At 46.0% G+C, this 24,700-nt stretch overlaps 2 protein-coding genes across 4 annotated transcripts; one reads left to right on the forward strand and one right to left on the reverse strand.

Annotated features, from left to right (window-relative positions):
• Positions 1-686: 686 nt before the first annotated feature.
• Positions 687-20,127, reverse strand: KIF4A (kinesin family member 4A). Its single transcript, XM_009955266.2, has 30 exons — positions 20,005-20,127; positions 19,777-19,891; positions 18,956-19,146; positions 18,571-18,663; positions 17,247-17,413; positions 16,866-16,960; positions 16,533-16,652; positions 15,131-15,306; positions 14,086-14,147; positions 13,456-13,591; positions 12,899-12,957; positions 12,589-12,694; positions 11,838-11,903; positions 11,371-11,556; positions 10,874-10,977; positions 10,421-10,565; positions 9,824-9,934; positions 8,971-9,054; positions 8,255-8,368; positions 7,854-8,009; positions 7,355-7,449; positions 6,778-6,907; positions 5,735-5,905; positions 5,239-5,346; positions 4,428-4,505; positions 4,233-4,334; positions 3,407-3,568; positions 2,000-2,119; positions 1,459-1,581; positions 687-895 (listed from the first exon to the last, which is right to left on the reverse strand). The coding sequence occupies exons 1-30, from the start codon at positions 20,125-20,127 to the stop codon at positions 707-709; spliced, it is 3,687 nt and encodes a 1,228-aa protein (XP_009953568.1). The 3' UTR covers positions 687-706.
• A 361-nt stretch (positions 20,128-20,488) lies between these two features.
• Positions 20,489-23,694, forward strand: PDZD11 (PDZ domain containing 11). Of its 3 annotated transcripts, XM_086470106.1 has the most exons (6): positions 20,489-20,576; positions 20,716-20,799; positions 21,171-21,227; positions 21,584-21,682; positions 21,853-21,913; positions 22,699-23,694. In XM_086470106.1, the coding sequence occupies exons 1-6, from the start codon at positions 20,490-20,492 to the stop codon at positions 22,731-22,733; spliced, it is 423 nt and encodes a 140-aa protein (XP_086326232.1). In that variant the 5' UTR covers position 20,489; the 3' UTR covers positions 22,734-23,694. The 3 variants fall into 3 exon arrangements, with proteins under 3 accessions (XP_086326232.1, XP_086326233.1, XP_086326231.1); XM_086470107.1 differs by lacking the exon at positions 21,171-21,227; XM_086470105.1 differs by lacking the exons at positions 21,853-21,913; positions 22,699-23,694 and having other exon boundaries at positions 21,171-21,625.
• Positions 23,695-24,700: the final 1,006 nt, after the last annotated feature.

Below are 24,700 nucleotides of genomic sequence, written 5' to 3' on the forward strand. Positions count from 1 at the left end.
GGCCCAGGGGCAGTCAGCACTGCAACTGCTGGAATAGGAGCGAGCCCAGGCTGCCTGCATGGAGCACAGTACACAGCAGGGGAAAAGTGAAGTCAGGGTTTCTTCGTAGTTACTTTATTAAAGCTACAAAACCAAGTTAAAATTACTACAATATTCACATTTAGCTAGCAAGCTTCTAACTTCATGGAACAAGGACAGACCAGTGCCCCAGAAGGTACAGGAGCACTGACCATTTAAAATCTGCTAGCTGGTTTAAGACTGCAGACAGTGCCTCCTCAAGATCAGGCACCAGTGGATCGTGCACAGCAGCTTCATGCTGTATTGGAGGAGATGGCACCCAGATTTCCAGTGCCAAAGTTCTTTCAAGATTACGGATTAAACTGTACCCAACATGTTCACAGCTTGGGATGATGAAGGCAGCTGGAATGAGCAGCCTGGACAAGTCATCTCCACTCACTCACTACAGAAATTCCAGAAGAAAGTTTCTTGCCCTCAGCCCAAGCTCCCCCCACACAAATATTTACAAAGACACAATCCAGCAAGAACTAGTGCTTGACTCCCTTGCTGATGGTGGAAGGCATCAGGCATGGCAGTCATCAGGCTTTTGCTGCAGCAAGAGATCCCAACACTTTAAAAAACAAAGTCACGAGCAACGTGATCTAAAGCAGCACAGTGCAGCCCTGGCACAGGGTATCTTCTGGGCTCATCAGTCAAGCTCCTCTTTGATTGGGGTGCAGCCTGAGAAGAAGCTGGTATTGCTGCTCAGCATCCTCTTCTTTCTCTTCACAAATGGTATCTGGTTCTCTTGGGACTCCTCATCTCTCACAAGCAGGGCGGCAGCAGCAGTGCCAGGCTTCTTCATGAACACATCTTGGTCTGTGATATCTTTCAGGACCTATCAGAAAAGCAAGGAAGACAATGTTGGAGTTGGTTACTGCCCTAAAGAAGCCAGGCAGCTTGCACTAGAGCTCAGAGGCAGCACACAGGGAAGTTGCCAGGCCAATGTCAAGAGTTGCTTCATTTCTTTACTCAAAGTCAAAGACAAATTCACAGGCAAGAGACAGCGTTGGGAACAGCATGCAGAGGATAAACTCACTTATCCTGTGTGTATCTGAGGCAAAGTTACAGCTGCCAAGTCAGAGTAGGCAATGGCTTAAGGTCAGCCAGTTCGGACGTACACAGATACAATTTTGTCCTATGAGCTCCTTAATTACCTCTCTCATTGCTGGAAGGCACAACAGGAAAGCATGGCAACACTGTGTGGCACAGTTTTAGCCTGAAAACTTAAGAATTCAGCAGACTCAAAACTTAAATACAAACTGTCTCTGTTCAGACTTTTCTAGCAGCAATCTATCATCTTGTTTTTTTTTTTTTTCTTCTTTAAGATCCATCACCAGCTGTAAACAAGGTGTGTGCACGTTCAGAACCACGGTTTGTTCTTATTGCTTTAGGCAATACCTTTGTAGTTGGTGTGACACACACAGGCTGAAAGAAGGTCTCTCCTGCAGTCACTTCAGTGGGGTCTTCGAGCTTGAAGGAACCCTCTGAGTCCCTTGTTTGGTCCTCACACACTGTGGCATCCTGAGGGGCAGCACCATTTTGAAGCACTTCTACAATATCCATCCCTTCCTTTCCCACCAACAGCTGAAGAAATACCAGGGGTCCCTAAGCCACCTTCCCTCCAGTTGCAAAGTAATTCATCGTACGGGATGCTAGACGCCTCCGTCAGGCAACTGGTTTCATTAATTAGTCAGTAATCAAAGAATTACTACAGCAGGACTCTGCTCCAACTCTCCAAGATCCAAGGGCAGGGCAGACATTCCCAGCAAGAGTTCTAATGAACATCAATTGCTCATGAACCTTCCTGATGCTACAACCTCCTCCCCAAATGATCCCTTCCACTCTTGCTCATCCATTCATCTGGCTTCCCTTAACCACATGGTGTGGTCCGGCCATGGGGTGGGGGCCCCATTACACCCGCTGACACAGCACTACTCACCGGAAAGCTGAGATCTCTGTTTCTGCATTTTGCTGAGTCGCAGCTACAGCCTTCAGTGCAGCCCACCTTCTGCTTCCTGCAGCCACACTGCCTATTGCCACACCGGCCCTTACAGGAGCACTACGGAAGAGAAGAGTTCTGTGCAGAGCGAGCTTTGGTGTTTTACAGCCTGCAGCCAGATTGCTGCAGCTCTCAGCACCGCAAGCAGCCTAAAGGACACCACCCCCAAGCTGCCATGAACCTTTCGTTGTTTTTCTGTCAGTCTTGCATTCCAGGAAAAGAAACAAGGTCCTTCCCCCAACAGAGCCATCTCTTCCTTCAAGAGGTGCATCTTCAATTACTCAACCCCTGACTTCAAGTTATCCAACACGATGCCAGTGTCAGTAAGACACAGCTAACATTTACACACCAAGAGGCACCGTACCCAGGGCCCTCCATCAGGTGGAGGCAGCCCAATTTAGCTACTTCATGGCATGTCAGAGCCCTGAACCTCTTCGCTAGCCTGGGCACATGAAGCAGTAGCAGACTGCTCCAAGCTACATTTCTGAACCAAGCAGTAATTTGCACTGGAGTTCCACCAGGCTGCGTAAATGAACTCAGAAGAGCTAAGTGTCAAGTGCAAACCCTCCTTCCTGCAACATGGCCAAAAATAACTCCCCCCAAACCAAACCACTACTAGTGCTGTAGTTCAGAATGTGTCAGGTTGACAAGCTCCAGTGAAAGGAACTAAAGCCAAACCTTTAAATTCATAAGCTTTTGTGTAACTGCTGACATTTTCAGTCACTCAGTAGCGAAATACGTAGTAATTCCGCCCTCTGTGAAAGAACAGGTCTCACAATGGAGGTCTAGCTGAAGCAACTCAAGCCCAAAGAGGCCACAGCGTTCAGCATGTTCAAATCATCTCTTCCACCCCATCAGGAATTAACTGAGCAGCAGGCTGAAGCTTCCAGCCTAGAAGACTGATACAAACAGAAGATGGAAGCTGAGGCTTCTGTCAGGACTACAAGCCCGTTCACCACAGTGGAAAAACAGTACATAAGGATACGTGACAAGCCACCCCTTTTTTTTCCCCCCTAAAACAGGCTCTGTGAAGGAATAAGGCTGCTGTTAGGGCTCACAATTTTGCTGCTGTCTGAAACATACAGGCCAGTTCAGCCCCAGGTAGGAGGATCGAATGAGTGTATTTCATGGTAGAGGACTTGTCCAACAAAAAACTATTTAGGAAAGCATTGCTCTTTCTGTCCGGAGATCGTAAGTAACTAGAGCCAGCAGTACTATCACGTTAAGGCTCTTCAGAACAATAGTGGAGATACTACAATCTCACTGTTTTCTCTGTACACATACTAGATCCTTAGGGATACAGGCAAGTGATTCCCTAATAACAAGTCAAAGGTCAGTGAATCTTACTCCCATTGTGCTTTTCTTTGCTCCTTTGACTGCTTTTACTGGAACCCACTCTGCATCCTCCGTCTCCCCTCCAGACTCCCCCGAGTCAGAGAACAGCTCTTCCACATCCATTTCTGGGGTTCGTGCACGGGGTTTTGCTGTCGTTTGCCGGCGAGTCTTTGGCTACACACAGAAATTACAAGAGTTGAGGCCTCAGAAGAACTAACAGTGGATTTACATTTCATTAAGGCACTTCAGAGTCCCACCACCACAGCCCCATTCCTCTCAGCCAACCAAGATGGATGTAGGGTTAGGGAGCAGACAAAAGATCAAGTTGTCAGGGATTAAAAATTCAAATTGCTCAATTTAAACTGCTAGAGTTTGTAAAAATATATAGTTGATAAATACTTTGAAAATTAATAGATTTGTGTCATAGTCTTGGCAAAGTAGTTTTAGACTATTTATTCCTCCCAACACTAAGGCTCTTTTGCAAGATGATTATTAAATTTTCTATGACAGAGGTCTTGCTCAATGATTCAGAGACTGGAAATGCTACAGAGATTACTAAGGAGGACACAGAGTCAGACATAATTAGACACTGAGGAAACAGGTTCGTTTTTTTGTTGGTTTGTGTAGCTTTTTTTAAAAAAAAAAGATCTAAAAACTAGTGCAAGCCAGTTTCAGAAGGGTTCTGAAAACAGAAACTTTAAGGACATCAGAAGTAGAGGACAGGCCTATTGCAATAAGCAGAGCAAGATGCTGTGTGAAAAGCAACTTGACAGAAGGAAACCAAGCCAACATTAACTTGTCCAATGCAAGCGTTAAAACTGGTACGCAGCACCCTTACTTTGGGTGGAATATAATCAAAAGGAGAATCCGGGAACTCGGATTGCATTTGCCGAATGTGGTGAAGCTTCTGTCCACTGGCAACTTGGAGGAGCAGCAGTTTCTGTTAAGAGGGACAAAAAAAAACAAGTTAGTTTTGCAAAATACACTAACCCAACTGCCAAGATGCTCTTAAAATGTCCATATGGATCTCTACCTGTTTAAGAGTGTCATTTTCCTGGAGAAGTTCTTGGTTCTTCTCACACATCTCCCTCATTTTCTCCAGCTCTTCCTCCTGTTTGCAAGACAAGATGAAATCTGTAGGCTTACGTGGGGTAGCACAAACAGGTGTTTGGGACAGATTTTTCAGTTCAGATCTTTGAGATCAAAATGGGCTTCTCTCTGTTCTCCAGCAGGAGATCAGCTCTGGCTAATCAGGAAAATTATTAGTGCTACTAACCTTGTTTTACGCACAGCACTGCCAATATGACAGAGAGAATTTGATCCTTTCAGAGTGACCATTTAAGATCTAAACCTCCCTCTATTTCTAAGATTTATCTCCAGATTAGGTGCACCTAGGACTGATTTTGCATCACTGGGCACACTCTTCCACAGGAGCTACACCACTTAATTCTCTTAGTGACAAGACAAGTGCAGCTTGTAGCACGTTCACATGATCAAACTAAAGTTCTTCCATTGCTGACAGTGCAGCGGAGCTGTGCTCAGCACAGGATTAGTAGTAGCACATGGAATATGCTAACCAAAGGTGTTGTGAGCGTGGAAGTAGTTTGTGTGAGCTGGTCATCGCTGCATTTACATTTATTTAATGGAAGAAGGTATACAAGAGAAAAAACCCACAGGCTTATTCAAACCTTTATAGCAACTATCCCCTGCAACCAACCAAATTTAGCTACAAATGGAAATGCTATCAACCCTTCCACACCTTCCTCACTCTAAAGCTACTATTCCAAGTCATAGGTAGCCCTAACGAGCACCGCACCACCCCAAGCCGCATCCAGACAGTCTACCTGGAACTTGAGTCGCTCTTGCAGCTGTTTTTCCTGCTCATTTAGTGAATCTTCCAATTTCTTTTCTGCTGCTTCTTTTTGCTGAAATTGGCTAAGCAGGTACAGAACCTAAAAGCAAGTTAACATAGCAGAGGCAACCATGCATGAATTCCTAAAGAGACATCTGGCAGCCCAGGCATCAAAGGCCTTGACAATTTCAGAAAGATTCTTTCTGCCACTGCCAGCACGATTCCACTCTGATCTACCTTAAAAGTTGTGCTCAGGTGTAACATCCTCACTTAAAGCACGGCGAAAAGGTATTGAATGAGACAACTTGCATGGGACAGAAGATGCATGGGGACATTTCTTGGGCTTTTGTTAGGAATCTAACAAATCTTGATCAGATATACAGCTACAGATTGCTTTCAGCACACCCCTTTGCCTTTATCTCAGCAGATCTGGGAATCGGAGTCCCAAGACACAGGAACTCTCAAGTTTTCTATCTCTTATACTTTACCTTTTCCTGGTGGTGTTGTTCTTGCACCAAAAGCTGGTTTTGGAAGTCAGCCTCCATCTCTGTCATGCGGTTTCGCTCTTCAATCAGCATCTTTTGTACGTCTGAACAGCTGGCTTTGCTTTGCTGAAGGCTGCTCTCCAACTTGCTTTCCTGCACTTTTGAGGAGACCAGCTGAAAGACAAAAGCAAGGTGATTGCTTGGGTCCACGACTTCCACGTTCCATAACATCTGCTGGGACAGCCATGCTGCAGTCTGAAGGCAAATCACTTCCGTTTAACTTCCAGCCCCACTAAGACCTGGACTGGCCATCAGCAACAAGGAGACCAGAGGAGAGACTCAGAGCTAGACAACAGACAGCCAGTATGGAAGTGCAAAACAGACAGCAGGAAGTCCTGTAACAGTTGTAGATTAATCACCTCTACTGAAGCACTTTAAACCTGAGTATTGAGGGGACGTCAAAAATGAATGCTCTCCCATATTAGCTCCTTCCTTCTTTCCCTTTAATTTCCAAGCACTAGGGACCGACACGGTTATGTCATTCAGTTGCTCTTTCCTTGATTCCACATTAGCCCAATTTCTACTCTCTCCTAGCCCTAGTCTTGTTCAAGTTTCTCCCACCTCAACATCCGTTCTGCTGCTTCCACTCTGACCTCAGAGAGTATGTCCCTTGTTTCCCTGCAGATTGCCTATTTGTTTAGCGAGTATTTTTAGATACTTTTTTTTTCTCTTCACTTGTGAGACTTGTTGTCTTTTCTCTTTTTACTATTCTCATGCAAGCCTCCTGTAAGCACAGCTTTAGCCAATCTCTCTGACTCATGTCTATTCCATTTCCCTCTTCCCCGTTTTTCAGGCCCCAAAGCGATCTACAGTACAAGAGAATATTTTAATCAGAAGTTGCGAGGGAAATAAACCTCGTGCTGTACGAGAGCGCTTCACTTGAATTCATCTCTGCTGTCAGCCTCTTAGTCACTTCCTTTCATTCCTGGCTAAGCAGACTTAAAGCCTTTGTTTTTAGTGGTAAAACAGGAAAATCCAGAATTTACCTCTCCAAGGAGGTACTTCAAAGCACATTTAGCCTCTAGGATTGTTGCAATACTGTCCCAACGTTGTTTCGCACGATCTCCGTTGTCTGCGTCTAAGAGTTTCTGCTGTAGGTCCGCTATCTGGGCACTCCTTTGGACAAATGTATTGGAGGTTACAACACAGGAGAATACCCGGGCTAGTGACTGGGCTAAAATTACTGTTACCAGAACATTAAACAAAATAGTTCAAGTCAATATTTTGATGGCTTAATATAGCACCTGGAGCCTGCCACGCTATACCAGGGAGTCTCTCCTCCCCTCCACACTTCCAGTTAAAAGTGTAGTGTCTCCGTCACGCAGAGACGCCCACAAACAGCTAAGAAGAAATAAAGCAATCTTAGCGACCAAGTCGTGTCCTCATGTCCCCGCATTTTGGGAAAACTTCAAACCAAGAAAACCATGTGGTCTTCTCATCATTTTTAGTGTTAGTGTGTAAGTTATTTTAATTTCTCTTCTGTTTCACAGAAGAGCTGTAGATACAGATGAGGAATAAAACAGAGGCAAGGCTGTGCAAGTCAGCTTTGTCATATCGCCTTACCTGAGCCCCATCTCAGTTTCCAGGCTTTCTATCTGCTTTGATATGGAAAGGTCCATCTCCGACGCTTGCAAATCTGCGAGGGAGTAGGTACGTCTCTAAAGAATCGCAGCAATGGACAGAAGTGAGAAGAAATGCACACAAAACTGGGCTTTCATTTACAGACATTTCTTCAAAGAGGAGCCATACTATCATAAAAGCCTCCAAGTATCTCTCCACAGCTTAAATCCCAGTGCTCCTTCCCAAAAGCATAAAGCCTTTGACAAGGGGTGTGACCCACTCACATCCATCAGATTCGCTGCATTAAGTAACAAGTTACTTCAGCAGCTCTGTTCCCTGACATGCCGGAAGACAGTGACAAAATTAACACTTTCTTCCAGAAAGGCAACCCTCTCCATCCCACTTTGAGGGAAAAGGTCAAACAGGAGCAAATAAGAGTAAGTGACAGTACTTGCTGACCAGCCAAAGGTGTGGGACAGGGAAAAGGGCATTTCTCTCTTACCCGCAGCTTTAGAGGTGGGTTTTCCCCAGCCTCCTTCTTCTCTTTAAGCTGAAGGAGCTCCTGTGCCAAGATCTTTCTGTCCTCCAGAAGGTCTGCAAGGTGCCGTCGAGCCTCTTCAGTACTAACAAGAACTTCTACTTCGTTTGCAAGCCAGCTCTGGAGGAGAAAAAAAATTAAATAAATATCAAGAGCCCATATAGTGGTTCACTGTAGCCTCAACCTCAGGACCAAATCCTTCTCTGAAATGCCTTCACAGAGAAACGGAATATACATTTCCTCCCTTAACATGCAACTCCATGTTCTTCCCCTCTGCTCTCCAGCCACCAGCTGCAGCAGCACCTACTGAGTTAGAGCTAAGTTTGACCATTGTTTGTTGAGATGCACAACACATTGTCACCCACTTTTACTCGTGCAGCAACTCCTTCCATTCCCCGATTTTGAGTTTCCTTCCGTTTATCTGCAGCCTCCCGTTGTTTCTGCAGAGCATCCTTCAGGCGCTTGTTAGCAGCTGCTGCCTGTAAAATATTTTACACAAAAGCTGAACAGTAGTTACTTTGCTTAATCTACGACAGTTGAAAACAGGAGGTATTCACAACACAAGCCAGACACTGAGACAATAAGAGAGCATAAGGTTAATTCTGAAGTTGTTCTGGTTTTATCAAGTGAAGACTAGAGTCCTTAACTTTATTTCTGTTGCTGATATTCCCTGTTTAAAGGGAATCTGCTTCTAGGCCTAAAGGTAGAAGAAAGCATCCAAAATGATGGTTTCAAGATGCATTTCTTCTATACAGCCATCCTGCAAGAACTTTGAACTGCAACCTAGCATATCCACCACCTGAGCTCATTTTACACTTTCTCACTTGTGTGCGTATCTGTAATAGGTTTGCCACAGCGGCCTGATGCTCAAAGGGTAATTTAGACTTTAAGGAGCAGATTTAACTAGAATCCCTCAAAGGCTACAAGACAAAAGCACGGTATTTTTCTACAGAGAAAAGCATCTAGTTCCAGCCCTCCAAACTGCTTGTAAGAAGTTTCTCCATATCCTGTTACAGCCTCCAACCACACTTTGCAGCCCTTTAGGAACTGGTCAGGAGTTTCCAGCAGAGTGGCTCCCTACCTCTTCCGTTTTGCGACGAAGTACATTGGCCTGCTTCTGGAAATCTCGTTCTAGCTTAAGTAGCTCATATTGTCTCTTGCGATCCTGCAGAGAAATAGTGTTAAGACAGATTAAAAAAAAAAAAAAAAAAAGACCACTCACATGTCACATTAACACCTATGGGCAGTTTCACACTTCCTGGAACAGGATAATTACATTTGCTGTTTTGCAGTGCAAGTGCTGCACGACAATAATTTCACTGATCCTTCCAAGCTTAAGCCATGTAGTGCCTCTAAGAACAAATGGCCATTAGCCTTCAGGTGACTAGGAGGGGGCTCCACACTTCCCATTAAAAAGGCTTAGGAGCCTAAAGGCTGTAAGAGACTGCCAACCAAAAGTTCAAGACTCAGCATCCCAAAGCGCTGAGGGGCAAACTTGTTACAGTGAGAATTCCTGTGAGACCAGGACTCGAGAGGTGCAGAATTTTGCTATCCATTACACCTGAATGCTACGAGCAGCTGGATTTCATTAACAATTCTGCTTACCTGCAGATTCAGTATTCCTTTGAAAGTTTAAACACCTCCCATTCTGTGGCCAAATGCTACAACTTTAAATACTTTAAAATATTAAATATTTTTGCCTTCTGCTTTAGAGTTGAATCACAACTGTTTGACAGCTTTAAGGTCTCCAGACATAAGCAAGCAAGTCCGTGTATGACAACTGGTGAAAGGTGGCAACCATATGAACTAACATTATCTTCAAAGCATTCCCCAGCTGTTTTTCAGATGCTTGCTTGTTAAAGCTTTGCAACAAACTAATAATTTGTTTCACTCTTCGGAGCGAGGTACAGTTTAGGGGTCTATTGTTTGCTCACCCGTTCTTTCAGCTGGATCACTTCCTTGTCCTTCTGTTGCTTCCATTGCCTAAATTTCTCAGCATCATCTTTCATTTGGCGCATCAGCTGTACCCTTTGGTTTTTCATTTCCTGAAAAACAGAAACGGCTGGAAGTATTGTCCGGTACTTGCATTTTGGATAGTTTCAACCCACATTCCCACAGCGTGTCTGCAAAGGATTGGCAGATGGGAAATATACAGCGCACTGCCCACTCAGAGTACATGTCTAAGGACACACTCACAGTGCTAAACCTCAGGAATTCATTTTTTTAAAGGCATAAAGGGAAGACAAACACATGCATGGTACGCACATGGAAATCAAAGTGAAGTCAAGTGGTTTGACTACAGCAATAAATTATCAAAATAGCCAGAAGACACTTTGGACTTCTTTTATTCCTCCAAGTCTCAGTAATCACCTGCCTGTTGTATTACACCAGTAATTGAGGTCACATAGCCAAAGGAATCTTGCCTCAAACCAGTGTTTTCAGTCTAACAAAACAAAGTTGGTGCCTTCTGTCTGAAAGCTACCTTGTCTACACTGGAGCAAGCCCGAGAACTGCATGCTGGGGTTAGTTACCCTGATCTCCTGGTTCAGTCTGGAGACAGTGCGCTCTGTAGATTCCTTCAGCTTCAAGAGCTTTGATTGCTCATTCAGCTTTCTCTTCAGCTCATTAATTTGCCCTTCCAACTCCTGAAGTCTTTTCCGACGCCGTTCACTCAGTCTGTAAAGAAATCATGCTTCAAAAACAGCCTCCCTCCAATAAGTGTTATTCTTAAACAAGCACCCTCCAGCTTCAGAGATGCCTTATGAAAAATGAAGTAATTGCATATTATCATCTTTCCCACTGATGAAAGCCCACTATCACACTCCTCTGCAATTCATTCAGCTCACATGGCATGTTAAAGGGATGCATTTGCATCAAAGTAAGAGATTTTACAAGTAGTACAAATACAAGACAATGAATTTTCACAGGTGCACTAACACAATTTTCAGTGCTGTAAGTCACACGGCTTGCATAGTCACTCTTACTTGGCTTGGTTGACATCCTTCTTTGCCATATGCAGAGCAAGGATCAACTCCTCCTTTTCTTTCTGCAAACTGCTGACCTCCAATTCCAGATCCTTGATATTAGTCTAGAAATCACAAGAGCAGTATGTCACTGAATAAACACCTTGAAACTACACTCTGAAACAAAGCTTTAAGACAGGAGGCCTTGAGAAACCACGTTCCTTTCCAACAGGCTGTAAACCACTGTGTCTAAAAGCAGTATGAGTGTCAAAGGACTAGACGTCCCTACACTGAAATCTTAAGTCTGTCGACAGAACCATTGAGACAAACTAAAAGTTATGGCTGAACAGTTTCAGAGATGGGAGATCCCAGATCAGCTGGCTGTACTACAAGAGTTATGTACAGAATGAAGTACTTGCACTTTTGGCTTGACGTAGCCAAGCAAGACTCCGAGTAAAAAGCAGAGAAGCCCATTTCACTGAACGTAGCCTTACAAGAACTATTTCAGAAGAGCTTACCTGGTATTGGTACTGAATGGGCTCCAGCTGACTATCATTCTGTGTCATTTTTTTGGCAAGTGCCTCTTTCAGAGCCAGGACTTTATTCAACTCAAGCAGCTCTTTGGACATCTGTGCTTGACGGAGGGCATGTTGAGTGGTGAAGTCATCCGAGGATCTCTTGGTATCCTGGTCCATTTCTGCTTCCTGCAGGAGACACAGCATTGAGCAGGGGAGGCCAATCCGAAGCTCTTTAACTATGCAATTGGTTTTTGCAGAACACTCCAAATTAATTTTTTGTATAAAAATTAGATATTCAGAAATGAAAACAGGTTATTGCTAAGGAAGGCAGCACACACAAGAGTGACCCATACTATTTACCAAACATTTGGATTAGAAAACTAGCAAAAGGGTGCAGACGAAAGAGCGCTGAGGGGATAAAACCATGCCCCTGTTAAGGTTTACACTGCTGGACTCCCCTCACTTACAGCTGTAGCATCCTGCTCAGAGCTTGCTATCTCTGCAGCAGCTTCTGTTGTAGCAGCATTTTCACTCTATGTAGGACAAAGAAGAAATTTGTGTTAAAAAGTGAAAGATGAAGTAAAACAAAGCTAATAACAGTCTGTTGGCCTATAATGACAAAGCATAATGCTATTCTCCTCTGTCCAGAGAGCTGTCTCTGGAAAGAGGATACCATTGTCTTCCTCTTTTAGTAAAGTATACTCCTCCTAGGCTAGCAGGACAAGGCGTGCTTTCTAGTCTTCCCGGTGTTGGCAGCCAGCTCCTCACAAAAGTGAGGAGGCTAGGAACAGGGGGAATGCCTAGAGAGGGAGAACAGGGATGTTCCTCAACTAGACAAAGATTTGTCAACTTCTATTTAACAACTTCAGGTCCCTGCAATTTGGGTTGCTCATTAAAACCACCAATTTAACGCTCTCCTCCTAACTTTTGGATTGTGAGTCCATGCTAATTGCCCACTATCAGATTCTTTTATGAAGACTCTTCCTTTTCCCCTATGACATACAGCCACTCAAGCACAAATGGCCTTTCTGCTGCATTAAAAGCAGAGCAGAACAACTTGTTTTGAAGGGGATATCAAGAGTCATTTAATACTTTTAATTCCTGGGCTCCCTAAGCAAGGTTTCTGCAGAGTGGAATCTGCTGCGCAGCAGATGAACCCTAGGTTTCACTAGTAAATTCGCTCAGCACACCCTCTTCTCTTCCTGGATTCAGTCTTACCTGCAACTGAGCCAACGCTTGCTGTAGATCACGAATTACCTCTATGTTTTCTTTTAGCTCCTCATCTTCTACAGTCTCTACCAGCTTCTGTAGATCAAGCTTGCATCTGCAACACAGGCAAGGGAGTAAGTCCATGAGTATTACACAGCATGCTTGTGTCACATGTGCCAACAAGGACCAACTGTCCTCACTGAACATACAAATGAGTTCTGGATGAACAAACACAAGACAACTGTATCCAGTTGATCCCAACTGGATATCCCTATTTAATGATTTCCTCAGCATAAGGAGGGTGTGGAAACAGACTTACACAGCATGTTGCTGAAGTTGCTCTAGTTTGGCATTCATCTTCTCATTTTCTTGTTCTGTCTAAGAAAAGTCAGAATCATACTGAATTGTAGAAAAAGGAAGACAAGAAGCCAGAAAACAGCTAATTTATTTGTAGCAAAAGAAATGTCAGTCTGTGGCAAATCAACGCACTGAGAGATCACCGCCACCAGTTTGTTTAGACTTAAACCCTTTTTTGCAGGAATATACACTACAGTGAGTCAAAACAAAGCAGAGCGAGGTGGGGAAGAGGGAAGACAGAGAGTGCATGTGCAAGTATTTAAAACATTGAAGCAACAGAAGAGCTGAAAGATGAAGATCTACTTTTCCCCACTGAAGTCAGCAGCTCTATAGGGTCTGACAGGCTCTGGAAGACTTTTGGTTCTGATTGATAACTAGATTTGAAATAGATGTGAAAAGAACATTACAGAGAGAGAGATTCCTAACATGTCTTTAGTATAGGAGCAGCTATTGATTAATCTTCAGCTAAAAGGGGGAAGCCATGCAACTTAAAGCTCTTCTTGGGTATCTGAACCTTACCAGAATGATCCTCTCCAACATCTGCGCCGTCTGACCAGCAGCCTCACTCAGCCCTCGGCTCAGCTTTTGATTCTCCTCCATTAGTGACTGGTTCTTCTCCATCAGGGACTGAAGATTCTCTGAAGGTGCCATACTACTGAAACATTAAGGACCATTTTGCTTGTGAACATGGCTTCACCAGAGGTTTGTAATAGCACTGAAATGACCTCCAATCTTCCTAAATAACTTACAATAAATACAGGTTGTGGCAGAGGAACAGAAATCACTGCAGAAAGTCTAATCTGAATCCAGACCCTACATTTAGAGGTAGGGGGATAAGGAAGAGAAGAGGGATGGATGAGTCTGAGAAACAGATACTTTGGAGACATTGTCTCTCATGTTTCCTGCAACTGATTTTTGCAGTCTTAAGGGGTTTGCTACAAAACTGAATGACCCAGGTGTGCATGAAATTTCAGTAAGCATAACCAAAAGAACAAAAGGAGAAAAAAAAAAATTGTCTAGATCCTATTAGAAAGCAACCAGTTTGCTCTAGCCTCACTCTACAGCACTGTCTCAAGCAAAGGAGATCTAGAGCCTTTGCTGGCATGCAATGGCCATCAGTTACAATGAGCATTAATCTACAAATCTTACTTGATAGACACTGGGAGGGTCCCCCCATGGGCCTGCAGCAGTAACACCTGTAGCTGTTGAACCTAGAAAGGCAAACAATTACTTGTTATGAATCTCTCCCATAGAGTAAGGAGGTGGTTGAAGGAATGCTATTAAGAAGAGTGTTATTAAGAGTTACCTGCTCCACAATTGTCCTTTTACTATTGCCTGTGGAAAGGAATCATGCTGCTAAAAAAAAAAAAAAGCTTCCTTCTACTCATCAGGAATGCTCTGATCAGTGCATGTTAAGTCACCCACAGAGACCTGACACACTGTTCTGTGCAGGGTGTCGAAGACCTCAGTGATTCAAAAGACACTTTGTTGAACCAATACTCTGATGTTACCTTTCACATCAGCTAGTCATACCACTTGCCTCCCTAAGCTACTTGAATATGTGATTTGAATTCACAGTAGGTTAATAAACTTTCACTAGGCTCTGGTGAACACTCCTCTGTAAGAAGCAAAACTGCTTAGGGCTCCGTGGTGGAACAAGATTCCCAAGTTTTTCCTACGAAGAGGTAGCATGAGAAATGGCATCACATGCATACAGTCAAGTAAGCACAGCGAGCTGGGGTAACTCCCATGGGTAGGCAAGCCCTTGGGCACTTCTAGCTTTGGGTTTAGCTAATTCAAGTTTACACAACTTATTTCCCTCTGAAGCTGATCACAAAGGAACACTCTTCACTTCCCACTCTGTGCTGGGCACCCGCAGGTGACGTGAGCAAGGCAACCATCACTGCATTTCCAATTTTGCCTGTACCCTAACAGGCAGGCAATTTGTTTGGTGGAAGGGAAGCATAAATCACAGTGGCACTATCATTTTTATACGGTGTTGAATAGTTGCTGTAGAATTACAAGAAGCATTCATGTATTCCCTTTACAGCACTTACACAGCCAGCTCAAGAGACACGTACTAAATATTTTTTGCCCATTTTTGCAGCTAGGCATCCTGCGTCTTTGCTTGCTGTTTACTGAGCTGAGGACCAAAAGGACAGATCTAGTCTCGCATGAACAAAGCGCCCAGTACCTGCTGCTTTAGATGATGCAACTCAGCCGCCTGGGGATCAAGGTTGACAATTGGTTTATTTTTTATTTTTCTTGCTCTGTCAGCATAACGCAAGGTATTTAGCGTTTCTTCTAGATTGGAATCCGCTGGGCTTACACAGGCAATCATGAGAGTGTGGCTGTTACCACCCAGAGAATCTGAGAAGGAAAACAAGGTGTAATCAAAGCTTTGAGAACGAGAATGGCTAGTAAGATATCATCATTAAGATACCTAAGACTGCATGGGTGCATCTCCATACTACAGCTAGAAAATATCTAGCTGTACATACAGAAAGTAGGAAATAGCTAGCTGTAGATGTGGGTCATTGTCATCTGCTCTCTCCTCTGCCCCAGTCAGTACTACACTAAAGAGGTTTTTTTGAAAGCCAGTCTCAAAATTATGTCTCAGCTCTAAGCACCGATGATTTCACATCAGAAGCCCCAGTAATCTTGTTGTGCTGTTGAGTAATGTCTGTAATTACCATAAATTCTGTATGCCATTTCTGGCAGGTTTTCCCCTCCCTTCTCCCAAACAATAATACTCAAGGCCTCCACGGATATCCAGACATCAGAATTCATGCTGTCTTCCAATTTAAAGAATTACTGGCTAAGAACACATCTGTTCAGATCATCAAACTGCATGGCATTTTAGCCTTTGGTTTTACACTAACACATATTGGCTACATAAAATTTTTGATCACGAAAAAAAAAAAAAAGGCTCCACATCTAGCTCTACATAATCCAGTTTCTTTTTATGAGATTGAGATACTGAAAATACCGAGGAGCTTCACTTTTTGTACCAAGATATTTAACTATTGAAAAAAATCCCAGTAAATTGCATTGCTATAGGTATGCCCATATTAAAGGCTAATACAGACAAAATGTATTAAAACACGATCACAACTGTTGAAGAATAAGTACCACGAAGAACAGGCATTCAGACTAAGAAAACAAAATGAACATGACGTGCCCAGTAAAGGCACAGACAGCTTGTGCTTCATTTTGGTTGCAGTATCCTCCAGTAAGAAGCTATAATTAGGGTATAACAACAGTTCTCTGCTTCCAGCCTTCACTTCTGACCTTTCTTCTCCCCACTAAAAAAAAAAAAAAATAAAAATGCACTGAATCTGTCTAGGTTCCTCCTATCACAGGAACTGCAACAGAGCAGGACTCAAATGAGCCCATCTTGATGCATTTGCAACCTAAAAATAAGAGTACAGAGAAGGTCCAGCTTCAGCAAGAAGAGGAACTAAACCAATAAATGCAATCCTTTTGCCAGCAGCAGCTACCACTTCAACTGTTGTTGTTTGGCCATTGAGGTTTTTTGTTATTATTTTTTTAAAGTGCAACTGTAGATTTAGGCTTTACCATCATCTGTCTCTTACCTTGCAGCAGCCTTGTTAACTTTGAGTCTCTGTAGGGGACGAAACCACCCTTTTTATTTTCATCACCAAGAGCACTAATGACATTCCCCAGGCAGAGGAGACCTCTGTTTATGTTGATGCCTGTATCCAAACAGATAACAGTAAGTAGAGCAACTTCAACAGCTAGCAATTAGTCACTTCCTGTCCTTTTTTTTCTTTAAAAAAAAAAAGTTAGGACAGTTTAAAAAGCACATTGTAAAGGTTAATTAAAGAACTGCTTTGCTTTTCCTGACTCAATTTATTAACTCAAAAGCAGTAACAAACCCAAGCTATAAGAGTCCTCTTCTTACAGACCTTCTTTTAGTCGGTCTCCTTCAGCCTTGGTCTTCTTTTGTCTCTCAGAGCCAGCAAGATCAACCAGGTGTAGCTTGGAGTGAAAACTGCTGTTCCTACAGCAGAAAAACTATTTTACTCTCTCAGGTAAACATACAGTTAGGAAAGAAGCCATACAGTGGTTACTACAGTCGAGCTACTGGGCTGAAAAATATACTTCACATCAGATGAAGTATCAATCAGATAAAATATAAATATCAGATAAAATATACTTCATATTAGCCAAATAAAGGAACTGCCTCAAGAGCAGCTCAGCTGAATTCATCCAAGACCAAGGAAGAATGACTGGACCATGACATTTTGATTAAGCCTGGCTCCCAACAGCTGCAAGATCACACTTACTTGTCATTTTTCTTCTTCTGGTCAATGCAAATGGTGAAGATGGCATGGGACCGTGAGGACTGGGAATTCATTGCTGTGGAGGCCACTGTTCTGGAATTGTTCCCTTGCTCTAGGCAGGCTACAGTGTCTCGGGCACAGGCAACGCTTCTTTCTGTTAACCCTACAATCTGCATCCAGGAAGAAAGCATCATTTATCCGCTCCTTCTTCTTCACCCCGACTTACGTTAGAAAAATTATCCTCTGTCTTAGACTACAGCAGACAAAGTGAAGTCTCTGTGTAAATATGCGTTCACAAGAATCAGTCTCACTTCAAGCCAGAGGCTTGGCATGGATTCCCCCAGCAAAAATTTGTTTTGAACTTCGTATCAGTAACATTAAGTGGCATCACCTCTCCTTTGTCCTGCTCCTACATACACACACCAAGTTCCTCTGTGCCTGCTTGAGACCCGCTGGGCTTCAGGACGGAGGCAGGGCTCCTCATCATCTGTGGAGAATCCCTGGCTGCCCTCAGACATCCCCTGGCCACACTGGGAGCTGAAAGTTGTGCCAGTCACAGAGAAAGGGGAAACTAGCTGAAGTGAGTGTGGTATTTGTGTGAATAGAGCGAAGGGGAGGCAGGTGTTAGGGACATAAAGGACAGAGGGGACCGAGCAGCAGGGACTGGTTGTGCTTGCGCTTTCCCTCAAGGACAATGTCAGCACTGACACCCAGATGAGTCACACCCCAGTACTTTAGAGATGACAGCGAGCAGCACAGATTACACACAACAAAAACATTAATGATCAAGCTATGGGTGTCACACACACCTAAGTTGAGCATGATAACCAACAACCTGCCCACTGCTGCAAACTGAAATAGTATGAATGAGGCACTTCTGATGGACAGAAGTTTAACTACAAAAGTCCACAGAGCGAGAGTAGCACAAGGGTTTTCTTTTACAGCACACATCTGTAAGAAACCGCTAAGAAAATAACTTGAGCACTCAAATAGCTGCCCTTCAGGATCCCTTTGTTGCACACTACTTCTGCCAAACGGAAAAGTACAATTGCAATGGCGTTTGAAATTTGGTGAAGTGACCTAAAGTACAACATTCTCAGATATTCACCTAACTCAGCCTCCACAAAAAGTCAGACTAGGATTTGCAAGTGGTTTTGTCATGGATGTCTAACCCTGTTGGTGTTACCCTTTCAGTAAACTTAAGGATCATCAACAGCTCAATTTATATAAAGCAGTGCTCAAGGAGCCAGACAGTCATTTCACTAAAACATTTGTCCCCAGCCATTTGTCACCCTCATATGTACTCATATCTAACAGGGCAACAGACCTTTATGCCTTCTTTTGGATCTTCCCGTATACTGATTTGAGAAGACCGTTCTCTTGATGGGCACAGCAGGTCTAGAATATCCTCATTGTAGATCTGGAAGCATCAGAACAGCAGTTCAGAGTTAACAGCCTCACAAGAAAGTAATCTGCATAAAGAATGATGCACAGTTACGTTGAAATCACGGCTAACTTTGTATGATGTTCTATTCATTTCAGCTTTAGAGAAAGATACCTGGGACTCAGAATCCAGTTCCTGACAAGACCTTATGTAGTCTTAGGTTTTGATTGAAGAAATACCCATTACTTGGAGGAGGTAGCCTCATTAAAGCTCATTTTACATGCAATTCATAACTTTATAATAGTTTGAAAATCAAAACAACTTTTACCTCCAGATAAGAAACCTTGAGGACGAATTCCCAATCCTGCCTTTGCTCCTTCTCCTTAAATAGCAGTTTGATTACCCGAGGGATGATCCCCATGCTAGGTTCATGCTCTTGAGTGGCAGTGTAGGTACCTCCCATAGAGTACGTTTTTCCAGATCCTGTCTGTCCGTAGGCTAAGACAGTAGCATTGTACCCTACAGGAACAAAGGGCGCCCGGATCAGACAGTCACGTGGGATCCAGAAGAAGCTTTGATGAACAAAGCTACATTCTAGTAAAAGCATGCTTCCAGAAAAAACACTGCCCCTCGCTGTTGGTTTGCACAAGCTTTATGCACAGGTCAGTTAGCAACATCAAGGGAAAAAAAGCCAAGAAAAAGCTCCCCAAAACACAGATACAATTATTATTCCAGGTCTTTTTTAAGGCTGAGCTAGTCTAGAAACACTGTCTAAGTTCTCTGTCATCCCAGCCCCACTGTAGCATCACTAACATCTTCTGGTATGGGATGCTTATTGATTAATCCTATTATTCTTGATAAAATTCTCTTCCCTTACATAAATAGCTTCAGGAACCAGAACGACCCCAAGAACACACTCAAATCATTTTGTCAGCCCTGTGGACTACAACAGGTTGTAACCAGGCAAGATGTGGCACTTCTTGCTAGAGGCTGGAGTTAGCACCTAGATAGTGCAGGATCTTTTTTTCTGAGACCAGCAAAGAAAAAGTGAGTCAGAACACTGCGTTAAACAGCACCTTCTTCCAGACAGCTGAGCCCACCGAAACCCCCAGTATTTTAAGACAAAGCTTGAGATTAGTTACCACAAACCTTTGAAGATGCCTCGTATGAGGGGGGCGACAGCCATGTTGAAGACTTCCTCTTGCTCCACAGAGGGGTCGAACACGTAGTCATATGTGAACGACTTATCGTTCCCTACCACCACCTGCGGAGAACAGACCGCGCTGACCACACCGCCCTGGCCCCCCCGGCAGCAAACCCTGCGGCAGCGGGGAGGCAAGGCCGGCCCCCGGAGCGCAGAGAACTGGCTCCCCTTACTTGCGGTTCCCCCGGCACGAAGGACAGGCACATCTGGCACCCTTCGCTGGTCTCCTTCGGCACCAAGGGACGGCAGCGCAGCGCCACCCGCACAGGGATCACCTTGTCATCTTCCCTCACCATTTTCAGCCACCGTGGCCGCCCTGCGGAGGAGCGGAGCCTGGTAGAGCCTCGCAGGAGCAGCGGCCGCCAGCACTGCGGCCCCCAGCCTAGCCCAGAGAACGGCCTGGCAGCCCTAGACCGGAGCGGGGCCCGCACCCCGCTACCGACCTCCCGCCGGCCCAGAGGCAGACCAGACCCCACTCGGGCAAGGCGGAGGGCGCGGCGCCGCCCAGACCCACCTGGAGCCGCCGCTGCCGATCACGATGGCGGCGCCACAACCGCCAACATTCAAACCGGAGCCGCGCGGCGCCAACGGCCAATGGCGGCGCTGCGCGTCAGGGCGCTCGGCGGGGCGGGGCCGTCCCGTCAGGCGGCGCGGCAACATGGAGGGCAGGGTGGCCTACGATGACTTCCCGGTGGTCTTTCTGCCGCCCTACGAGAGCCCGCCCGCCTGGGTGCCGCCGCATGAGGTGAGGAGAGAGGGTAGGGACGGGGGGGCAGGCAGGCGGCGGGGGCCGCCATCCGTCCCGGCCTGATCCGGCCCGACGGGTCCCGCCGCTTCCCGCCGCTTCCCGCCTCCTGAGGGCCGCCGGCGCGTTGCTTTTGCAGAGGGTTTACCACCCCGACTACAACAACGAGCTCACCCAGTTCCTGCCCCGCACCATCGTCTTGAAGAAGCCGCCTGGGGCGCAGGTGAGACCCCGTTTAATCCGCACCTCAGCTCCGCTCCGGCCTGGCGGTTTCCTGGTCCTTTCCCCGTCTAGGGCCTTGGTAGGAGGGGTGGGGTGAGGGATGGTGTTGCTTCTGCCCTGCGGGGAAGGGCCGTGCCGTGGAGGGAGAAGAAAGCTTTGTGGATGAGGTGGAGGAGCACAGTATGTTGGGACGCGGACCTGCCAAAGGACAGGGAGCAGCGGGGGCCTCGGGTGAGATCGCTGCAGGAGTTGGCAGAGAGGGACTGATGTTTGCTGCTGCCTGGCTCTAATGCCTTGGCTCCATCTGTGAGCAGCGGGAAGGGTCCTGGGCCAAAGGGAGTGACTGCATTTCATTGCTGGTTTCGTTCACAGCTAGGCTTCAACATCCGGGGAGGAAAAGCCTCGCAGCTGGGGATCTTCATCTCTAAGGTGTGTCTGTCCTTTTGCTATTCCCTCACTGTGTTCTGTCTGTTCGTTTGGGTGTTGCTGAGCCAGCTGGGTGTGCAGGGAGACTGTCATATGCACCTCCAGACTCACAGCTGTAATTTGCCACACACCAAGCAGCAATCAGATGGTCCTGCACCATTTCCTGATCCCTCCCCAGGCCACAGAGTGTTGCTGGTGCACTGCAGTCCCTGCTTCCCATCCTCCCTGTCCCATGTGAGCACGCTGGATGGGCAGTGCGGGGAGCTCTGGGGCTGGGCTGCCTTGGCTGTGTGGGAGGGGAGTTGCGGCACTGAGCGTGCCAAGAGTCACTGCTGCTGTCTGTGCTTTCCCCTTCACAGGTGATCCCAGACTCGGACGCGCACAGAGCTGGGCTGCAGGAAGGGGACCAGGTGCTCTCGGTGAACGATGTGGATTTCCAGGACATTGAGCACAGCAAGGTGAGTGCTCCTGCGGCCCAGGACAGGGCGGGGAGGAGGCCGTGCACACACAGTCTCCTTCCGGCCTGTCAGCCTGCATCAGCTCAGCTGGTGGCACCACAGAACCGGTACGTTCCCCTTTCCTGTCCTCCAGCCCAGTCTGGTCACTGAGCAACTCTTTCTCCTTTCAGGCTGTGGAGATCCTGAAGACGGCCCGTGAAATCACCATGCGTGTGCGTTACTTCCCCTACAGTAAGTGCCTGCTAGTTCCGAGACCAGCGCATTTCTCCTTGGGAAGCAGACTGCCATGTGACCCTGCCAATTCCACCTGTTTAGTCGTTATGAGTCTATGGTCACAGGTTAAGCCTGAAGATGAGAAAGAACATTGGGCTTTGATTTGGGGATCAGGACAGCTACAGAGTCAAAACAGTAAGGGCTGGCTTCAGCTGCCCACATAGGAAAACTTGTAGAGCAGGGCTTAGCCAAAAGCTGGGATGATTGTTGGATGGAAGTTTTAACTTTAGAGCTGTAGAAGATGCTACTTATCCTTGAATAATGCAGGAATTAATTCTGTCACTAGTGGACCTATGCCGATGGTGGACGCTGCTTGTGTTTTTTATCCCTCCCTAAGAACATTTAAATTCTGAGTGAGGGAAAAGACTGTATTAACTCTTGGGTTCTGCACCCATAAAGTTCATAGATACAAAGTGGGGCGGGGGGGAACAAAGGTCAAGTCGAGCCAAACAAGGATTCTTCATAAAATGGTAAATGACCCTTAAGTGAAGAAAGAATTAAAATGCGGAGCAGGGGAAGAGAGGACTTAAAACAAAAGGTTTTTTTAAATGCTCTGAAATAACTTGAAGTGACCAGCTGGGGTGTCATTGTGCTATTTTAAAGCCAGCTGCTGCCCAAGGAGGTAGCACACACTGCCTCTGCTTAGTGAGGAATATACAGACTACACTTGTTGGCTAATTTGCCCTTGTCATCAGTGACTGCTGCTTCTGCCTTTTCAGCCTTGCCTTCTCCTTCCCTTCCAGATTACCAGAGACAGAAGGAAAGAACTGTGCACTAGTAGGCCGCTGTCTGCTGGCACTCCAGAGCGGCCGTCCTGCAAAAAACTCTCCACTGCTTTTCCTCAACATCTGAGATAACACATCACGTTTCAGCTGTTGCTGGAGGTACAACTGTCCTGTTGGCTGCACAGGCATCAGCTCTGCTTCCTGCCTGGAGGGATGCCAACAGAGTCTTATTTAGCTGGAAGATGGATGGGGCTTTAGTCAGTACTCCTTGAACTGGGCGTGGAAACAAGCTGATGGTGCTGATGTGGAAGTGGGTACCAGAGGGCGGCTTCTCTGGCAAGATCTGTGCTTCTCCTCTAGTAGGGTTTAATTTAAAGGAGCGCTCTGCTGGTTGTCGTTAGGATGTAAGGCCAAGAGGGTCTGAGCATGCTTGAGCAGAGCAGTCCTTTGTCCTCCAAGAGGTCAACCTGTTCACTTCTCTGGTGACATGAAATTCCTTCATTCTCTGCTCTACGCTACTGGGTTTGCTTGGGACTCAAGGAACAGGAGTAAAATTCAGTCAAGCTCAGTGCACATCTCTAGCTGCACTAGTCCGTCAAGGCACGTTTGTACCTCTTGGCTGCTTAACGACCCTGACTATACAGGACTGAGACGCTTGGAGCATGTTTCTGAACTGCCGCGGGCACGCTTGGCCAGGTTCCCTCGGGTGTGGTGCTGGCACGGTGAAGGGTTTCACTTGCTCCTTCCTTTGCTTGGCACAGCCCTATCCCTGTCATGTGCTCCCAGCAGAACTCCCTGCTGCTTCAGGGTAAACTCCCCTTCTCCAAAAAAGGGGAGGGAGCCTGCTGTGCCCTGCACTGGGAGAGCACATGCTAGTTAGCAGCAAAGCAGGGTGCAAATTATGGTACTGTCACTTTGTAAATGGCATCAGGACAGCCCTTGCTCTGGCCTTCTGTGTGGTGTTTTCCACTTTCTGTAATAACTGAAACAATAAAATGAGTACAGCAACCAGAATTCAGCTTATTCCCACTGAGGAAGTCTCTGGAGGCTTGTTACCGCCCTCAGCACTACCCTGGGGAAAGGCTGGGCAGACAGCTGGGCCAAGCCTTGGCTCCAGTTGCCCTCACAGCCTGTAGGAGGAAAGCGAGGGACCCACTGAGGTGCAGCTCTGGTGTAAGGGTGATTTTTTTTTCAGATTGTGATGGAAGTCAGCCCTTGATTTGCCTGGAGCAGCATTTCAGCACTGCCAGGAGTAAGAGCTGCAGTGGAGGGTGTTGTCTGTGGCAGCACTAAAGCGACTTGCCTGAGACAGCCAAGAGCAGCAGCCCTGACATGACTTCAGTGCTGCCAGCCAGGCTGCTCTTAGCTCAGCTACTGGGCAGAAAGCTGAGCCAGGCTGAAGCAGAGTAAAATACACTAGAAAAGAGGTTTTCACTCGGAATTAAAAAAAACATGCCAGGGTGAAGGTTCAGCAGGCAGTCCCTGGCCCCAAAGCCAACCCTGTGCTCTGCCTGGTGGAAAACGGTGATCGAACACATGCACCAGGCTTTTGGCACACAACCCAACTGTTGAGCCAAGAGGCACCTTGAACTCTCCCCAGGGGACTGCAAATACACCCTCACCCTTCAATCTTAATCCTGCTTCAGAGCCAGCCCTCACAGGCTCCAGTGACACCTCCCCTGCCTAGGGCAGCTTCCTCCCTGCCATTACTGGGAGGTAATTAGTGGGGTGCCTTTGCAGGCGTCATGCTGACCCTGTGGTTGGCTGTAGGCTAACAGGGAAGAGTGGATTATTTCCCAAGATGCATTTATGTCTTAGGTATCTTAATTGACACAGCAGTAATGGGGTTTGTACTGGTCACCGGAGTCCATTTCATCCTCCAGAACTGGAGGGACAAACAGGGGTAGTTACTGATTCCCACTGGGAAAACAGGCCTAGCAATGCTGGACTTTTTTAGGAGGCCAAGGGTCATGAGCACGGAGGCAGCTTTAGTTTGTCAATGAGTAACTCCCTCCCAGGG

This window comes from Leptosomus discolor, chromosome 9 (assembly GCF_034619465.1).
Source record: "Leptosomus discolor isolate bLepDis1 chromosome 9, bLepDis1.hap2, whole genome shotgun sequence".
Lineage (NCBI taxonomy): Eukaryota > Metazoa > Chordata > Aves > Leptosomiformes > Leptosomidae > Leptosomus > Leptosomus discolor.

Excerpts from the sequence above, each read along its gene's own strand:
- KIF4A (XM_009955266.2), bottom strand. The coding sequence starts at position 20,127 with ATGGTGAGGGAAGATGACAAGGTGATCCCTGTGCGGGTGGCGCTGCGC. Across the intron at positions 16,961-17,246 it reads CAGAAGAAGAAAAATGACAA|GAACAGCAGTTTTCACTCCA; the intron begins GTAAGTGTGATC and ends TTTCTGCTGTAG. Across the intron at positions 5,347-5,734 it reads AACAACACCACCAGGAAAAG|GTTCTGTACCTGCTTAGCCA; the intron begins GTAAAGTATAAG and ends ACTTGCTTTTAG.
- PDZD11 (XM_086470105.1), top strand. The coding sequence starts at position 20,490 with ATGGAGGGCAGGGTGGCCTACGATGACTTCCCGGTGGTCTTTCTGCCG. Across the intron at positions 20,577-20,715 it reads CCTGGGTGCCGCCGCATGAG|AGGGTTTACCACCCCGACTA; the intron begins GTGAGGAGAGAG and ends TTGCTTTTGCAG. Across the intron at positions 20,800-21,170 it reads AGAAGCCGCCTGGGGCGCAG|CTAGGCTTCAACATCCGGGG; the intron begins GTGAGACCCCGT and ends TTTCGTTCACAG.